The 18,833-nt window shown below is 32.3% G+C and overlaps 1 protein-coding gene across 2 annotated transcripts in view; it reads right to left on the bottom strand.

Moving 5' to 3' along the window:
- Positions 1-2,134: 2,134 nt before the first annotated feature.
- Positions 2,135-18,833, bottom strand: part of LOC114324829 (facilitated trehalose transporter Tret1-like) — a 30,989-nt gene continuing 14,290 nt past the window's right edge. Inside the window, exons 4-7 of one of the 2 annotated variants that reach the window (XM_050651871.1) lie at positions 18,262-18,541; positions 11,818-12,083; positions 5,995-6,480; positions 2,135-2,423 (exon numbers count right to left, since the gene is read on the bottom strand). In XM_050651871.1, the coding sequence (XP_050507828.1) occupies positions 2,161-2,423; positions 5,995-6,480; positions 11,818-12,083; positions 18,262-18,541 (1,295 nt within the window). In that variant the 3' untranslated portion in view covers positions 2,135-2,160. Of the gene's footprint in view, positions 2,424-5,575; positions 6,481-11,817; positions 12,084-18,261; positions 18,542-18,833 lie in introns of those variants that run through there. The other variant, XM_028272702.2, reaches the window with a different exon arrangement.

Raw genomic sequence — 18,833 nt, 5'->3', positions numbered from 1 at the left:
ATTTAATTAAAAATAATAATAATACACACTGGGCAAAGGAAAAACAGTTAAAATAATTGTTCGGGGGCTACATTATCGGCTATTTTTGCAGATAAAATTATTTTATCATTAATATACAGAGAGGATCTAAACTATGGAATAAATTCATTTTCTCTAAAATGGACGACTTTGGAGAAAAATCGTGAAATAAGTCGATTTTTATTTTTAAATTACAATTGTTTGGCATATATTTGATACTAGTGACGTCATCCATCTGTGCGTGATGACGTACCTAATCAATGATTTTTTTTAAATAAGAATAGGGGTCGTGTGGCACCTCATTTGAAAGGGTGTTCAATATCATTATTTATACAGGGTGACCAAAAAAATAATTTTTGAATTAAATTAATTGACGCAAAAAGAAGAATGTGTGTAATTTATTTAACTCAAAATACATTGTACGGCTGTCGGTAAATAGAAAAAAATGTTTATTTCACAAAAAAAACATTTCTTTTCGCTTAAATTGAATCACAAACAGCCTCCCACATACCTCTTGGCAGTTTAAATATTTAATTTAAGCGAAAAGCAATGTTTATTTGCCAAACAATTTTTTCTATTTTCTGACGGCGATAGAATGTATTTTTAGTTAAATAAATTGCATACATTCTTCTTTTTTCGTCAATTAATTTAATTCAAAATTTATTATTTTGGTCACCCTGTATAAATAATGATATTAATGTTTATATTACTGTATAGATAATTGAACACCCTTTCAATTGAGGTGTCACACAACCCCTATTCCCATTTAAAAAAACAATCAATTATGTCACCACGCTCAGATGGATGACGTCACTAGTATGAAATATATGCCAAAAAATTGTAATTTGAAAATAAAAATCGACCTGTTTCGGGATTTTTCTCTAAAGTCGTCCATTTTAGAGCAAATGAATTTATTCCATAATTTAGATCCTATCTGTATTATCTTGATTTTGACAAGTTGAATAACTAAAAGCTGATATTAAAATCTCAATTTTTTTTGAATTTATTGTCGATTTTTTTCTTACTAAACCTCAATAAACGATTTAAAGCTGCTTTTTTGTTTCATACACTTGGTTGTCATCTGTCTTATTGCCGATTATACAAACAGATTAATCCATACTGATAATCTGAAAAAACAAAATCAAATTAATAATGCCCTTACATTTTTATCATGAGTAAAACCTAATTTTTTCATAAGTGTGTAGGTATCTATATTTATTTGCCCGTAAATGTACATAATATCCTTATGTTTAATATTGTAGCTAACAGTATTATTTATTATCTATCGTGGCTGAATGGATCAAGCATCCAAAACCATTAATAAAACTAATTTGTTTGTGCAAAAAGAAATTTTTTAATATTGCACGTGAGTCGAGTAGCTCAGCCTGCACGTGTATTTTTATAAACGATGTTATCCACTGCTCTGTATCTCGAATACTGCCAAACATTTTTGTAGCTGCTACGAAATAATCAACAGGTAGTAAGGCCCAGACCCTCCTAACCTCCTACATACGTCATAAATAGTTTTTACCCATAAAAAAACTCACCCCCTTCTAACTCTCGAGTTCATATTAATTTTTGTTATATTTTTTCATTTTACAATGGGTTTCATTCTGTTACTTTTTTTTAATTTTGACCATTTTAAAAGGCCTGGGCACTGGTGTATGTATTAGCACACAGAATTTCAATTTTATTTTAGGTACCCCTATTTCGATATTTTTACCGAAATTATAAAAGCGGCATTTTTACAAAAAATAATTCTACCGCAGCTCATTTTAAACGATTTCCAATATTTACAAACTTAAATTCTAAAAAGCAGCTATTTTTCATATTGTTAATAAATTAAAGTATACTAAATAAATTTGGATGGCTTTTTATAAATTCTGTAATTATACTCTCTTTTATTTTTTGTATTTATATTCACATTTGCATACATTTATCTAGTAGATTTCTTTAGAATTTGTAGTTCCTTGGGTAGTAAAAAAAGAAACAAACATTATCCAAAAAAGAAAGTAAATCATTTATGTAGAAGTTAATCTTACAAACTTAATATAAGTCACATTAAATCTTAAAAAAGATTTAATATTCATAGTTACTTAAGTATTACTGGATTCGTTTGTAATTTTAACATCTCTACCACCTTTAAAATATTCTTGAATCTCTTCCAGAGTCTTTCCTTTTGTTTCGGGAACTAAAAAGAACATCAATACAAACGAAATGGTACAAATTCCTGAGAAAGTAACAAACGGCACAAACATCCCAATATGTATCTTTAGTAGCTTGAAAGTATTTTGACGTAGCAGTAGCAGTAACAGAAAAATAGATATCAGAGGATCCCAGTGCAACCGCCTTGACATCAGCATTGAACACTTCACTTAGAATGATAACTGGAATACCTTGGAGACCTATACTGAAGAAGATAACATACACTATCAGAGCTACTATTGGCACCATCGTAAAATTGGTAACATCTATTGAAGTTTTTACATAAAAATAAACTCCTTCTACTAAAAGAGCTATCCCTGCTCCAGCAACAGATATCAATATTAGAGGTCTCCTTCCAGCTTTATCCACCATGTTAGATGCAATAATCGTAACTAGGTATTGACTGTATCAGAAAATATAAATTTGATGCTAGTTCTTACCCACGTCATAAACATTTTATACATATAAAAAAACCCACCCCCTTCTAATTCACGACTTTATATCGCCCATAAATTATTTCTCTTTTAATTTTTGTTATATTTTTTTCCTTTTACAATGTTTTCATCATGTTACTATGATTTTTTGTCACTTTTACTATTTTAAATAGCTTTGGCACTGGTGTATGTACTGGCACATAGAATTTCAATTTTATTGTATGTACTTCTATTTCGGTATTTTTATTCAAACTATCTAAAAAACGGTATGTTTAAAAAAATAATTCTACCACAGCTCATTTTAAAGGTCTTCCAATAACGTAGCCGATTATTTTTTCAGTTTTTTTTATCCAATATACATACCTATGATGGTATTAATTTACAGGTGTAAATTCTAAAAATCAGCCATTTTAATAAAATTTTTAATAAATAAAAATATACGAAATAAATTTGGATGAATTTTTATAAATTTTGTAATTCTACTCTCTTTTAATATTTTTTGCACCTACTATACTAGTCGAGAAAATGAAACTGAAAAAATGACAAAACCTCACAATTTTTTCGTCCACCATCGATTTGTACAAAAATTTGGGATCAGGCTCATTACACCTTCTCGTTCATTTTCTATATTGAGCCGTTTTACGCTTTTGGTTCTTTAAGGGTGAAAACTACCCCTAATTGTAAAAAAATATAAAATACCATTTTAAACTTTAATATTGTCAACATTTGGTTCTTATTAGTTACATAATGATTATTTTATGCTTTAAGATATACTATCATAATATTTCAACCCTTAAAACCACCCTTGTTGGAGGTATATATAAAAAATTTACTTATCCTAAAAGAATAATTTCGGCTTGCATCGATTTACATAAAAATTTGGGATTAGGGTAATCTCACCCTGTACTTAATATTCTATATCATGCTTAAGGGGGTTGGGTATTTTTAGGGGTGTAAACTACCCCTTATTTTCAAAAATTATATAAAAATTTTGTAAATTTTAATATTGGTAGAATTTGGTTTTGATTGATTAAATAATTATTGTTTTATGCTTTAGGATATAATATCATAATATTTTAACCCTTAAAACCGCCCTTGATAACATTATAATTTTTATAAGTAAATGATTTAATAGATCAATACAGAAAAAAAGTAGAATTAAAGAATTACAAAAACATTTATTTACACAAAAATACGAATTTACAAATATGTACAAATACAAATACAAATAGTTTTTTAGTCATCTTCCAGTATAAGAACCGGTTCTGTGGTATTATACATACAATGAAAATTAAGCGGACTATTCGAATTTTTCAAAAAAAAAATTCGTTCTATAAACATAGCTCCTTCATTTTTGGCGATAATAAGTTTCTTCAAAAATGATTTTGTAGGATTTTTGAAGAGCTATAAGACTGTCTAAACTAAATTCCGCAAGATTTCTTAGTTTTTAATTGGGGTGGGTTTAAAGGGCTCGAATAAGGGGATGTTTATATCTCGCTGACTGTTCAATATATTGAAAATAGCATAAGGGAATTTTAGTCATTAAAAAGCTACAATTTAGTAGTTCATCATTTTTATCGTATCTCCAGTATTTTCTGAGATATTTTGAAGTAAGAGGTAAAAAATAGGAAAATGCAAAACATCAATTTTTCTTTAAACTCCAATTTTTCTAAAATTAGGCTTTTAAATAGGTCAAACTTCTTGTATGTACAAATATAAAAGGAACTACAGAAAGATGAAAACCAATTTTTAATTAGGAGGGTACTTAGGGGGTTGTTTTCACTGATTTTTTCATAGGGAGAAGCAGTCGCTTAAGTTTCATGCTAGAAACTTTTTATTATTTTTTTTGAAAGGTCTAACTGTATCCTTGAAAAAAGATTATTTAAGTTTTCCTCGAAAAATGCAAAGTTTTTCCGTTATTTGGCTTTGAATATTTCAAATTATACACTTAACGAGAAAATCTAACTTTTAACATGCCGGACTTCGGTTTGTATTGGTCTTAAAGATATTATAAAAAGAATTTGGTTTGTGTTACTAAAAGATTCAATTTTGATATTTACAGTTTTTTTGATTAAATGCATATTTTTCGAGGTACAGTAGAACGTCGATAATCCGGACGTCAAAAATCCGGACCGTCAATAATCCGGATTTGTATCTAGCAAAAATATCTGATTCTTTTAAAATAAATTAAGAACTTCGCTGCGAAAAACGAACCTCTACCGTAGTTCAAAAATATTGTACACATTTTTTAAAAGCAAAAATAGTGTCTGATGTTTTTACTGTATACATGGTGCTATTATAAATTAATTACAATACAGTGTTTAAACATAAAAAAATGTTTTGATTAATTTCTCCTCTAGACACTTTACTGTACAAGAGAAAACATAAAATTTTAAAACGTTTGTTGTACTTTAATGTGTATACTGGCCTTTTTTTGAGGTAATTTCGATAATCCGGATAATTTGATAATCCGGATGGGGTCCGGTCCCAATTAATCCGGATTATTGACGTTCGACTGTATTCTCAAAAAACCCTCTAAGAAAGTCGATTTTTTCGTAGAAAAACTGTTACTTTCAAGCGCGAATAACTCGAAAAATATGAGTTTTACGAAGTAAATGTAACAAACATTTTTTTCTTATAATTACTTTTTACATCGATTTCCATGGTTAAAATATAACGAAAAATTCCCACCCCCGAGATGGGGCGGCAAGCACCCCCAAGGTTTTAGCGTACAGTGGCATGATATAGAAAATGATACTTGGACTATTCCCTACCTTCTGTAAAAATTTCAAGTAAATCAGTGCTGGACGAAAAAATTGCCAGCCAAAATGTTTCATTTCCTCGACTATATTCACATTTGCACACATCTATCTATTAGTGGATTTGTAGTTCCTTGGGTAGTAAAAAAGAAACAAACATTATCTAAAAAAGGAAATTAAATCATTTATGTAGAAGTTAATCATATATATAGTAGAAACTTAATATAAGTTACATTTTGATCTTAAAAAAGATTTACTATTCATTATTACTTAAGTACTACTGGATTCATTTGTAGTTTTACCATCTCTACCACTTTTAAAATATTCTTGAATCTCTTCCAGAGTCTTTCCTTTTGTTTCAGGAACTAAAAAGAACATCAATATAAAGGAAATAGCACAAATTGCAGAGAAAGTAACAAATGGCACAAACATCCCGTAGGCATCTCTGGTAGCTTGAAAGTATTTTGACGTAGCAGTGGCAGTAACAGAAAAATAGACATCAGAGAATCCTAGTGCAATCGCCTTGACATCAGCATTAAACACTTCACTTAGAATGATAACTGGAATACCTTGAAGACCTAAACTGAAGAAGACAACATACACTATCAGAGCTACTATTGGCACCATCGTAAAATTGGTAACATCTACTGAAGTTTTTACATAAAAGTAAACTCCTTCTACTAAAAGAGCTATCCCTGCACCAGCAACAGATATCAATAGTAGAGGTCTTCTTCCAACTCTATCCACAATGTTAGATGCAATTATTGTAACTATTAACTGTATCAGAAAATATAAATTTGATGCTATTTCAGGAGGAACAAAGCTATCTGCTGAGGAAAATATGTTCTGAGCATAAAACGATATTGCTGTGTTACCAGAGAGCTGTTGAGCTCCTCGGCATAATGTCATTATAAGTAGTGCTCTTCGATTTCTCTTTACAGTGAATAAATGTAGAGGGTTAATGCTAGTTTTGTTCATATCAGCTTTGACTGCTTCATTTATTCTGTTTAGTTCTTCATCAACATTTTTTGATCCTCTTAAAATTTTAAGGCTTTTTCTGGCACCTAAAAAGATTTTATTTTTTTAATATATATTTAAAAAAGTTATACAAGAAATATATTTTACTGAACTAAACAAAAACACACAAATCACATGGGTAGAACTCTTTTACAGTCCTAATAGAGAGACTACTTCAAGACTTTACAAACGTGCGATATGCACGCAGTATAAATTACTCTGTTTCTCTTCAATGCTTCAAGTCTTGAGAGTAACGTATTCTGGATCAGCTTATCATCGATATACCACAAGTGGAACTGTAACATCGCAATTGTTGTAATACTGTTATGCAGGTGGTTCAGAAAGTTCACTGCATTATTATTCTCAAGAAAGTCAAGCATTATCATCTAATAGTCAGTCTTAGATGTAGTCATCAATCCATGTGATGAGTGCTACATTCAGCCTGCTGGAGAAGTGAAAAATCAGTTACCAACCACGCTACTGCTCGCCGCCGCCTACGAAAAGTATAACTCCGAAAAATGCCGTTAAGAGTAGAACTTTCAATGAACGCAACGAAAAATATTATTTTCGATTATATTATTGTGAACATTATAATCCCTAATAAAGTGTTAGCGAAAAAATTTATTTTGTGAGGAGAATCAGCAAAAAACTACATTTCTGTTTGTGGGTCCACGAAAATTATAATTACTAAAAAGTTCTCAGAAATAATTGTTTTCGTCGGCAGAAACAGAAACAAAAAAGGAAATAATTGTTTTCGTCGGCATCTATTATGAACTAAATCTTTTCGTTATAAATATTTTGGGAGTTATAATCTTCGCGGACACGTATATAACAACCAATGGTATCGCCAACACTTATCAAAGATGATGTTAGATATTTTCAAAGATATTTTCTTGTGGCATTTTTATAATCAATTACTTTTAATGGGAAATAAGCCACAATTTTACCAAAAAAATGATTTAATTAACGTTTCGAAGCCCAAATCGGGTTTCGTTGTCAAAATACAAAATACTACTAAAATAAACAAAAATGATGTTCCTAAGAAAAAAATTCTTCTAATAATTTATTTAATCTGACTCATTTATATTGGAAATTCAGACATATATTATACATTTTAAAGTCGAAGACTTTAAAATGATATTGCCAATATTTATGAGTTGCGTTCCTGGGACGACTTTACTAAAAGATAGTTCATTCGATTACATGAAATCAATGCCAACTCAAGAATATCCGTCACAAAAAAAATCCTAGCATGTGATCTGTCTTTAACCTTCGGATGACCAAGCGTGGGAAATTGTATGTTTTTCCGCAGCGTATGTTTTTCTTTAATAAATTCAAAAGTATTTTCAATTTTGAACTCATTATTTTTTTATTTGACTTTAATATCATTCTAGATATCCTCATATTTTGAAATAAAAAAAAATTCCCTATATTTTACGAATAAAAAATATATTCTGAAGTTGATGTTTAGTAAAATACCGTCTATTATGTGTAATTCCAAGTAGTTTTACGCTAATGACGTCGACTTTGCAAAGTAACAGGACGCTTACTCAACATACACACTACACATGACACTAATACTCATGTTGTGATTGGCTGAATGACATAAAGTCCATGCCATAAAAATCATTTTTTTGTTAATTGTCATTTATAACATTTTTCACCTGGGGTCATTCCCCCCCCCCCCCCCCGCCTCCTTGGTGACCAAAAAAAGTTTGATCATCGGAAGGTTAAAAAGACAACCAAATGCAACGATGACAGTAAAATTCTTGCGTTAGAGATTCCATAGTAATTCACGAGGGAAAACCAGAAAAAAAACCTCGTAATACTATCCCGATATCGTAAGTATTTGGTCTGAGATTTAATTTACTTTCAAAAAACTAATACCAAATTCTGACTTTAATATGTTTAAATTATAAATTATATTAATAATACATAGGTATACAATAAGTAATACTAAAATATAAAATTTGTACTAACTCGATATGTTATTGACTTAATAATCGTGGTATTTTCTTTCTATTGACTTCCTCTTTCAGTATAGGTAACCACATCTTACTGCATTCTACCGAGGAATTTGCGACACAATTGGTTTCATTTAGCATAATTAGAGCCGCTTCTTTGATTTTTTCTCTTTTTACTATCTGTTTCTTTCAGGACTATACTTGAATCTCTCTCAGGACATATTTGAGATCTATCAAATTCTCTATTTTTAATATAAGACTGATGTTCATTTATTCTAACGTTTAATGGTCTTGATGTTTCACCTAAATAAAATTGTTCGCATTCACAAGGTATTTTATAAACACAATTCTTTGTTCTGTCTTGTTCATCGTTAGGTTTAGTTTTAGATAGAATAGATCTCAATGTGTTTGTTGTTTTGAATGTTGTTGAAATGTTGAATTTATTTCCTATTGTTTTAAGTTTCTCGGATAGTTATTTTATATATGGTATTGATATTTTCCTCGTATTATTTCTTGTGGATGTTATAGGATCCCGTTCTACGTTGTTCTGTTCTATTCGATCCAGTCTTGACAGTTAATTATTTATAAACGATAAAGGATAATCATTTTTTAATAAAACAGATGTTAACAATTGTTTTTCTTCTAACAATGAAATTTCGTTAGAACAAATAATTTTGGCTCTATTATATAAGGATTTAATGATACCCTTCTTAACGTTGATGTTGTAATTTGATTTGTAGTTGAGATATCTGTTGGTGTGTGTTTGTTTTCTATACACTTGAGTCTCATATCCAGTATCCTTCTTTGATACTAAAACATCGAGGAAAGGTAGAGTGTTATTATATTCCTTTTCCATTGTAAATTTTATTGTCTCTTCTTGATCGTTTATAATATTTAGGAATGTATCCAACAATTCTGATCTATGAGGCCATATTGAAAACACATCATCTACATATCTCCACCATACTGTGGGTTTTAAATTTTGTCTAGAAATGATGTTAGTTTCGAAATCCTCCATAAATATATTAGCCAATAATGGAGATAAAGAAGAGCCCATTGCTAGACCAAAATTTTGTTTATACAATTCTTTTAACTTATCAAAGAGTTATTTTTTTTTACTGGAAATGTTTTAGGAATCACATTAATCATAGGTACCAGCGTGCTAATAACCAGACATCATCTGGAATTTTAGTTTTAGCTCTACAGAAGTTACATTTAACCATTCAAGACACATAACGAATATCAGTTGAATTAGATACCTATAACTAGAGTTAAACCTGTAATTATGGAGAAAGTCAATATCAGGAGAAAATCCAAAAATTGATCATAAATGAACCGTACATAAAACGAAACTGAAAAAGAATGCAACCAAGAAGTGGAAATCAAAATATATAACACACTAAACAAATTTAAAAAATACCTGATAAATTACCAAAGAACATCACAATACAGCAGGAAACAAAACCTAAACGGAGTCCTAGAAATTGACAAAAAAAGTGCTCCTGTCAAAAGCAGGCTGTCAAAATTCCTCAAAGACACAATACAGCTTTTATTAGGACATAACAACAATGTATATTGAAAACTCACAAAACAATTCTTACAAAAATTATCAGAAATATATTACAATTCCAACAATATGCAACAATATACAACAATATGCAACAATATTCCAACAATATGCAACAATATGCCAGTTTCGATATCACCAGTCTTTTAACCAATGGAGAAATGCATATATGATGGGGAAAATGAACAAACATAAAGTACAATGGATAGATGCAACACTAATCGTAAAAGAAATAGACATAATAAAGAGAAAAATCAAAGAAGCAGGCCTCATCCTACTTAAGGAAATGTGTAAGAAACCCATCAGAAGAATGTAGCAGGCTCAAGTTGCTAGTAATAAAAGAAAAAGTCAGCAAACAGGAATATACCAACATTCAGGGATCAATAGAACATAGGAGACACATAATGTATATTTATACATAATACGTAAGCATATAATAAAAAAAAACACATAATACACATAAAAAAATGCAGAATAACCCAACTAGCAATATAACGTTACCTTAACGTTAAATTTAGGTTTTTTGTATTGCTACGTAACATCTATCAAAAAATGACGTTACTGATACGAAATTTAAACACGTACATTATACGTATGTATTTATTCGTTTCTGAAACGTGGCTCTTTGGTAGGTACTTAACACGTATGAATTTATTCGTCCCTAAAATGTGGCTTTTTGGTGGCATTGCCACCGCGGCAATCTCGTTTAAGATTGCAGCCCCATCGCGTATTTATTTCGAACATTTCGAATAGACATAACCTTACATTTCCGTGCTTAAAATCGTGTTAGTTTTTATTGAGTTATGGCAAAAAATCGAATTATGAATGGTGTGTGCCTCAATATGATTCTTGGATGAAGCGTAACAGTAATTTGTCGTTTCATTCTTTCCCTAAAAAGTATAAACAAGATAGAATTCTATTCAATGGCAGTTTAGTTGAAAAACGAAATGTATGGAAATATCTTCTAAAGATGGGAAAGCAGCCTAGTCGTTATATGAAAGTGTGCAGTTTACACTTTAAGAATGAAGATTATTTTAAGGGTATGTTTATGTATTAGATAAAGTAGCTACCTCTCACATAAAAGTCAAATATATAATAAATGTTTATTTCAAATATTTAATAAATGTGTTAGCATCATGTATGTGGTTTTATTTACACAATAATTTTAAGGTCATATAGGGCTTTTCATTCACAGTCATTTTGTTTCGAGCTTCTGTCATGTGTCACATAATATTAATATTACGTCATACGTTACTGGCATATACCAATGATACAAACTAAAGACGTATGGCGTAGATATATTAATATTATGTGACACATGACAGAAGCTCGAAACAAATGATCGATGAAAAGCCCTATATATTATTTATACCGAAAATTCAACTAGAAAGTGACGTTTTTGTGACGTAAAAAGGTTACGTAGAAATTACGTAAAATTGTAACGTAACATCGCTGTGATTTTTATACGTATATTTTAGGTAAAATTTTATGTAACTTTTGACGTAACTTCTCCCAAAATGTTGACGTTTGTTTGACGTCATACATACGAACAATGTTAGCTGGGTATATATGATTTTTAGCATTTATACAGCTGGTATGGTCTGGTATGGTCATGTAGAAACAATAGACGACGTCAGGCTGCAAAAGCCAATTTTAAAATAAATGCCAAGGGAAAGAAGGAAGAGAGGAAGTCTGAAAGAATCCTGGCTGGGCGGAATTCAGAAGGCAATGTCGGAAAAGAACCTTCACCCTGGCGAATGCAACAACCGACGAAGCTGGAAACTAGCAACAGGAAGGCGGAGAACGCTATAAAAAACTGGGAGAATAATAATAATAATGTTTGCTTTACATACCCGCTAAGTTACCCTTGATAATATAATAATAAGGTGATTCGGGCATCCACATGAACGTTAAAACCAATAATATAGGTATACTGCCACCTACTAATGCTGTATGTTCTATGGACAGATACGATCCAACAACGTTAGCTGTTAAGATTCCAAAAATAAACGAAATACTGGTCCAGGCTCCGAACATACCTCTTTTCGTGGGATCTGATATCTCTCCAGTGTATATTGGAATCGAATAGCTCCAACCATCTGATATACCAGCGATAAATCTAAATAAAAATAACATATTTGTTTACTTTATTAAAAAAAACATGGTCTTGGTTGGGCTGGACATACCAGGAAACTAACTTCTTTGCACAAGTTAGAATAGGAGGGAAAACTGAGACAGGGAGATCCGCTGTCCCCATTGTTGTTTAACTTGGACTTATAATAAGTCATACGAAAAATTTATTCGAAAATCAAACAGGACATAGCGGCTCGGGGAGCAATGAACAATGAACATTCTCGCCTTTGTCGATGACGTAGATGAAGTAGCACAATGAACATTAGAAGTTAAGGATATTGTCTCGTGCTTTGAAGAAGCTGCATTAAATATAAGCCTAACCAAACGAAGACAAAACAAAATATACGGTCGTTTCAAAACAAGAACTATGGCAAATAAGTCAAAATGTTACTATAACCGATCATAAATTCGAAGTGGTTAAAGAGTTTAAATATCTAGAAGCAACAATCACCAATGACAACAAAGTAGAACGAAGTGAAACGCGAATAATGGCGGGAAAGATGATAGATGAAAGATGATTATTACAATGAAACATTTAATGAGATCAAAACTTCTCTCACGAGGTGCAAAAATCCAGATATACAAAATCATAATATGACTAGCAGGCACGAATGGAAACGAAACATGGACTCTAACGGAAAAAGAAGTAAATCAATTGCTGGTGTGGGAACGTAAAATTCTTGAGAAATACATGACACTTGCAGAAATAATGTGATAAACGAATGGAGGCGCAGACATAACAGCTTGTTAGAGTCTCTCTTCGGAAACAAAAATCTAGTGAGATACATAATATAAAAGCATTGATTATAAACTACCCAGTTGGTATTTTGTAATCAATGATAAAAGCCGATAAACTATAATGGGGAAGACATGTGATAAGCAGTAACAATAATCGCCTTATAAACAATGTGGCTTGTGTAAGACCAGATGGCAGAAGATCTGTAGGATGATGGCCTAGAAAAAAGTGGAAAGTTGTAGTTGGGGAGGATATGGAGAAAATAGGATTTAGACAATCGGCACCGACAAACATGGAAGGTAAACGAAGGTAAATCAGGACCGACAAACATGGAAGGTAAACGCAGCAAAGACTCACGAAGGGTTGTAACGTAGGGGAGAGTTGGACAAAACGGGGTACCATTCTTGTTTATTTTTATTACGGAAAAAATGTTAAAGAAATTATCATATTATTATTTTTTGTATGTATAACATTTATTGAAGCACACAAAAAACATATTTTTAGCTATTTTTAATGACTGTAAAATAGTAAAAAAAATATTTATTAAAGTCCTGCACATCCCATTTTAGCATACCACGGTTGGATAAAACGGGATATGTTCACAATATTTAATTTTTTCATAAAATTATCTAAAAAGTATATTTAGGCAGATATAAGACTGCAAAGCAAAATTTACCTTAGGAAAATCAATATCTTCAGTAGTCAGAAACTTAAAAATAGGCCTTTTTTATGTTTTATTGGACAATGGGAAATAAGACCTTTTATTTAGGACTAGGTACGTATATCAGAACAAAAGTCACATAAAAATACCTATGTTGTTTTTTTCTGCAGTATGAGAACACGCTTTATCGTTTTTAAAAAATTAATAGGCCAACAAATAAATAGGTGGATAAAACGGGACATAAAAACTGTTGTTCTGAAGCTATTTTCTTGTGGCATTTTTGCAATATTACTCATAAATATTGCCAATATAATTTTAAAGTCTTCTACTTTAAAATGTATAATATATGTCTGAATTGCCGATGTCAATGAGTCAGATTAAATAAATTATTAGAAGATTTTTTTTACTAAGCAACAACATTTTTGTTTAATTCATTAAGAGCACACAGTAGCGATCAACAGCTAGCAACAAACGCGGTCCAAGATTGCAAAAGTTCTGCGAACTTTCAAAAGTGAGGCAACAGTGCGTCGGTAATTCGACACTGACAGTGACGTTTATACTATCAAAAACAATAATTTTTATACACAAATGCGCGAAATGTTGCCAAGTAGTGACGTTCGATTTCTTGTTATAAAAAAATCGATTTTTAGTAGTTCCAATGTAACACAAAATCTAGGCATGGGATAAAAAAGTTTATATGAAGAAAGTTTTTTTTTTGTCTTTCTTAATGGCGGTACAGGCTCCTTTTTTCAATATTTTATTTAGTTATAGAGTAATTTCCGCATACTAACATATTTCTGAAATTGGGCTCTTTACCGCCATTCTTTATTATATTACGAATATGTGTGCCAAATATCTCGACAAAATATTCAAAATTAGAGCCGAAATCTTGGAACGCGTTTGTTGCTACCTGTTGATTGCTACTGTTTGCTCTTAATATTTTTTGTACTTTGACAACGATTTGGGCGTCGAAACGTTAATAAAATCATTTTTTTAGTTAAATTGTGGCTTATTTCCCATCAAAACTAGTTAATTATAAAAAACTGTATCACATTTTATCCAACTTATAAGTGTCCCGTTTTGTCCAACTCAGACATTTTTCAAAACAAAAATGGCTCCTGCCTAAATATGAAAGTAAAATTAGATAGACTACACATGAGAATATTCGTTAATGAGTGCTTAATTAAATGTAATAGTCACCGAAATTATATGTTTAGATATGTAGGCAATATAATGTAGAAAACAACGCACTTAAAAGTACAAAGTAAGAAAAAATAGAGTCAAACGATTCTAAACACAACAACTTTTCATCAAATAATGGCATCGAGGTAAAACGAACTGAGAATGTTAAGATGACAACTGAGAACAAGTTTTCGTCGTTGTCCGATTGATAGCAGCACTAGTTGGGTCTCTAGGCTAGGTATCCCGTTTTATCCGACTATCCCGTTTTATCCAACTCTCCCCTAACTGATGATGATAAAGGTGACACTTATGTGGAAAAACCAGCTCTTTGTCTAGGTCTGAATTGTGGAGTACTCAAACATAAATATTAAAGTAAGAAATCCCATCTGAGAGGGTAGTAGAGGCTACAAATGCTATCGGACTCTTTGCTCATTTTTGTAGCAGTTTAAAATCTTTAAAATCGTTAACTGTATCTCTCTCCTGTCGTTTCCCCATTACTGAGGATCGTGATTTCTTCCAATATTCCTAACAATGTTTCTCCATTGGTCTCTATCTTCAGCTGCTCTAAGAGCTTCGCAGAATGAGTTTCCAGCTGAATGCTTTATTTGGTCAGACCATCTAGTTGGTGATCGTCCTCTTGATCTTCTCCCCGGAACGTTTCCAGAAACAATTAATCTCTCCAAACTGTCGTCACCTCTGCAAACCACGTGACCAAAGAATTGCAGAATTCGTTGCAGACATATTGTGGACAGTCTTTTTTAATATTGAGTTGGTTTAAAATGGAAACGTTTGTCCTATGAGCTGTCCAAGGTATGCGCAGCATTCTTCTCCAGCACCATATCTCAAAGGCATCAATTTTTTGGCGCTCGCCTGCGCGAAGAGTCCAAGTCTCTGCTCCGTATAGAAATATTGAGAATACAAGGGCATTCACCAGTCTCATCTTGATATTTTGAGAGAGAGATCTGTCTTTCCAAACTTTAGTTAGGCGACTCATCGCATTTTTTGCCATACCAATACGTCTCCGAACTTCTGCTTCACAGTTACCAACGTTAGTTATACTAGACCCGAGATAGACAAAGGTGTTTAATATCTGGTACTCCTGTAATATGTTAGTCAGTTGACTAGTGTCAAATCTGTCGACCACCATTATTATTTTTGTCTTAGCTTTATTAATTTTCAGACCAACTTTATTGCTTTCGTACTCAACTCTTCGCAGAAGATCAAACATTTCTTGCTCATTTGCTGCTATAAGTGTAGTGTCATCATCAAATCTTAAATTGGAGATTTTCCTACCAGCTACTGTTATTCCACCGGCACATCCTTCTAAAACCATCCTCATGACATGTTCACCATAAATGTTAAATAAGTCAGGTGACAACACGCATCCTTGTCTAACACTTCTCTCGGTCTTGAATTGGTTTGAGAACTTCTGATCTAGTCGTACTGTCGCTATATTAGACTGGTACAGATTTTTAATAAGTGTCACCAGGTGCATTGGTGCGCCCATTTCTATTAAAATTGACTACAGATTTATTCAGCTTACTCAATCAAATGCCTTTTGGTAGTCAACGAAGCATATAATCATAGGTACTTGAAATTCTCTAGACTTTTCAATGAGTTGTCTCAGGTTCAGAATTTGTTCCCTTGTACCTTTACCCTTTACAAACCCCGCTTGTTCCTGAGGTATTTGGTAATATAAATAAGTTTTTAATCTGTTTTTGATGATATGCAACACGATTTTATTAGCATGTGTTATTATTGATAGTGTGCGGTAGTTTTCACATCTGGTAGTAGTTCCTTTTTTGTGTAGTGGGATATAAATTGAGGTACACCAATCAGATGGCCATTTTCCTGAATTCCAAACAGCGACACAGATAGAATGGATGATATGTAATCCTTTGTCACCTAGTAAGTGTAGTATTTAACATGGTATTGAATCAATGCCTGGGGATTTATTTCTCTTTAGTGATTTAATTGCATCTTTGACTTCATAAAGTAAGACGGTAGGCTCTCTAGGGTAGTCAGAAGGCAACTGATTTTCTGCTGATACCTCGTTATTTTTATATAGCTCGCCACAGTAGTTTCGCCATGTTTCCAATATTTCATCAGTATCGGTCTTTAAATTACCTTCCTTATCTATTACAGACCACGTTTGAGGTTTAAATTCTCTGGTAAGGAGTTTAATCTTCTGGAATAAGTCCCTCGGTTCATTTCGACAGCCATGTTCCTCTATCTCTCTGCATATTTGAGAGATGTAATCAGCTTCAGATAATAATAAGCTGGATAGAAGGAATCCATAGGGAAATCGGAGAAAGAGGCTTGAACGAAGACATGTGCTACGATCGAGAGCAATGGCGATTGGGAATCGGAAGACGTCGTAGAACGTTATGAACCGATTATATATATAATCAGCTTCATCTTTGCGGCACTGTTTTCTGATTTCTCTCGATAACGCTCTGTATTCATCGTTTTTTCCGTAAATAGTTTAATGTTCTTTTCTGCGTTTATCACAGTCCATGTATTATCGGATATCCATGGCTTACGGCCAGTGGAAACCGCTGCGTCACAGTCTTTTGCAGTCTCGATTACCTTATCTTTGAGATAGATCCAAGCGCTCTCAGGGTCACTATCTACTTGGTCTAAAGAAAGAGCATCTTCTAGGTTTTGTTGGAAGTCATTGATTTTTGAGTAATTAGAGACATGACTTTTCTCTGGGGTCTTAAGTTGATGATCGCTTCCACAGTCTGCGCGAGGATATGTTTTACAGTTGATGGACGACGACTTCCATCTTGATCATATTAGGATGTAGTCTATTTAATTCCTTGTTCGTCTATCTGGGCTGCGCCATGTGTATAATATCCGTGGATGATGTTGATATAACGTGTTTGTAATTGTAAGATGTTGTTCTACACAGAACTCCACTAGACGGTCACCATTCTCATTTCTCTGTCCCAGTCCATTTTTGCCCAGCACTTCTTCAATATTTTCATTAGATGACCCCACTTTGGCGTTAAAATCTCCTAAAATTATGACGAGTTCATGATTCGGACTAGTGCGAACAGTTTCTTCTAGACGACCATAGAACCTGTTGATGTCTTCTTTTTGTGCAGCTGTTGTAGGAGCGTATACCTGGACAAGGTGTAGGGTATTGGTGGATATTCTCATTTTAAGGGATATTATTCTGTCATCAATAATACTATATCCAATTACGCAGTCGTTAAGTTTAGAGGGTACAGTTATTGTGACTCCATTTGTACTTTTGTTATCTGGGCCTGAAAAATAGACGACATTGACAGCAGTTGTTTTAAAATGCCCTTTACCTCTCCAGTGAGTTTCAGAGAGTCCCAGTACCGAAAGATTGTGGTCTGCCATTTCTTTTTCAATTATGTGTAACTTTCCAGGGTTCTGGATCAGTCCCTGGACGTTCCATGTACCAATTCGCTGACATTTTCTTAAATTAAATGAAAATTTGGATACAGTCGCATAATTTCTGCCAGGTGCATGGTCCCTCACACCTTGGCAGGTGCCTTTAACTGTATAGTAACTTATTAAAACAAATTTTTAAAACAAATAAAGAAATATTACCTAGCACCATATATAGTTGGAATATTTGTTGCCAAATATATGAGAACCCAAGATACCAGATATGGTCCTGATGTTAATAATATAGTTTTGTGTCTCCCAATCCTGTCTACTAAAATTGGATTTGTAAAAGAACCAATGAAAGCACCGAATAAGGGCATAGTCGCAAGCCAAAATCCTTCATCTTCGGTTATGTGAATTGAGGAGTCTTTGGCTAAGAGTTTGGGTAGTGTTGGGGATGGCCAACCGTAGTGGAAACCACTGGACATCATTGACAACATAGCTAAAATAAATCATATTATCTGTTATCAATATAGTAAAAACTGTTATTGGTGCCGAGTATCTAAGAATATCAGTTTCATATTAAGAGAAACAAATTTACAAAATAATCTAAAAAATTTTCAATTAAAAGTTTTCATTAAATATATTTTTTGGAATTATTGTATTTGAAATCTGTATCTAGCGTTTACAAGTACTTATTGTAATCATTATTTTATTAATTTGCACATTAATTTATGTGAAATATAATTAAATACGATAAGGAAATTTTAGTGTAGTATGGGTTGCCTAGTTAA

The sequence above is a fragment of the Diabrotica virgifera genome, chromosome 5 (assembly GCF_917563875.1).
Source record: "Diabrotica virgifera virgifera chromosome 5, PGI_DIABVI_V3a".
NCBI lineage: Eukaryota > Metazoa > Arthropoda > Insecta > Coleoptera > Chrysomelidae > Diabrotica > Diabrotica virgifera.
The sequence above is the reverse complement of the archived record's forward strand: the minus strand, read 5'-3'. Positions and strand labels throughout refer to the sequence as shown.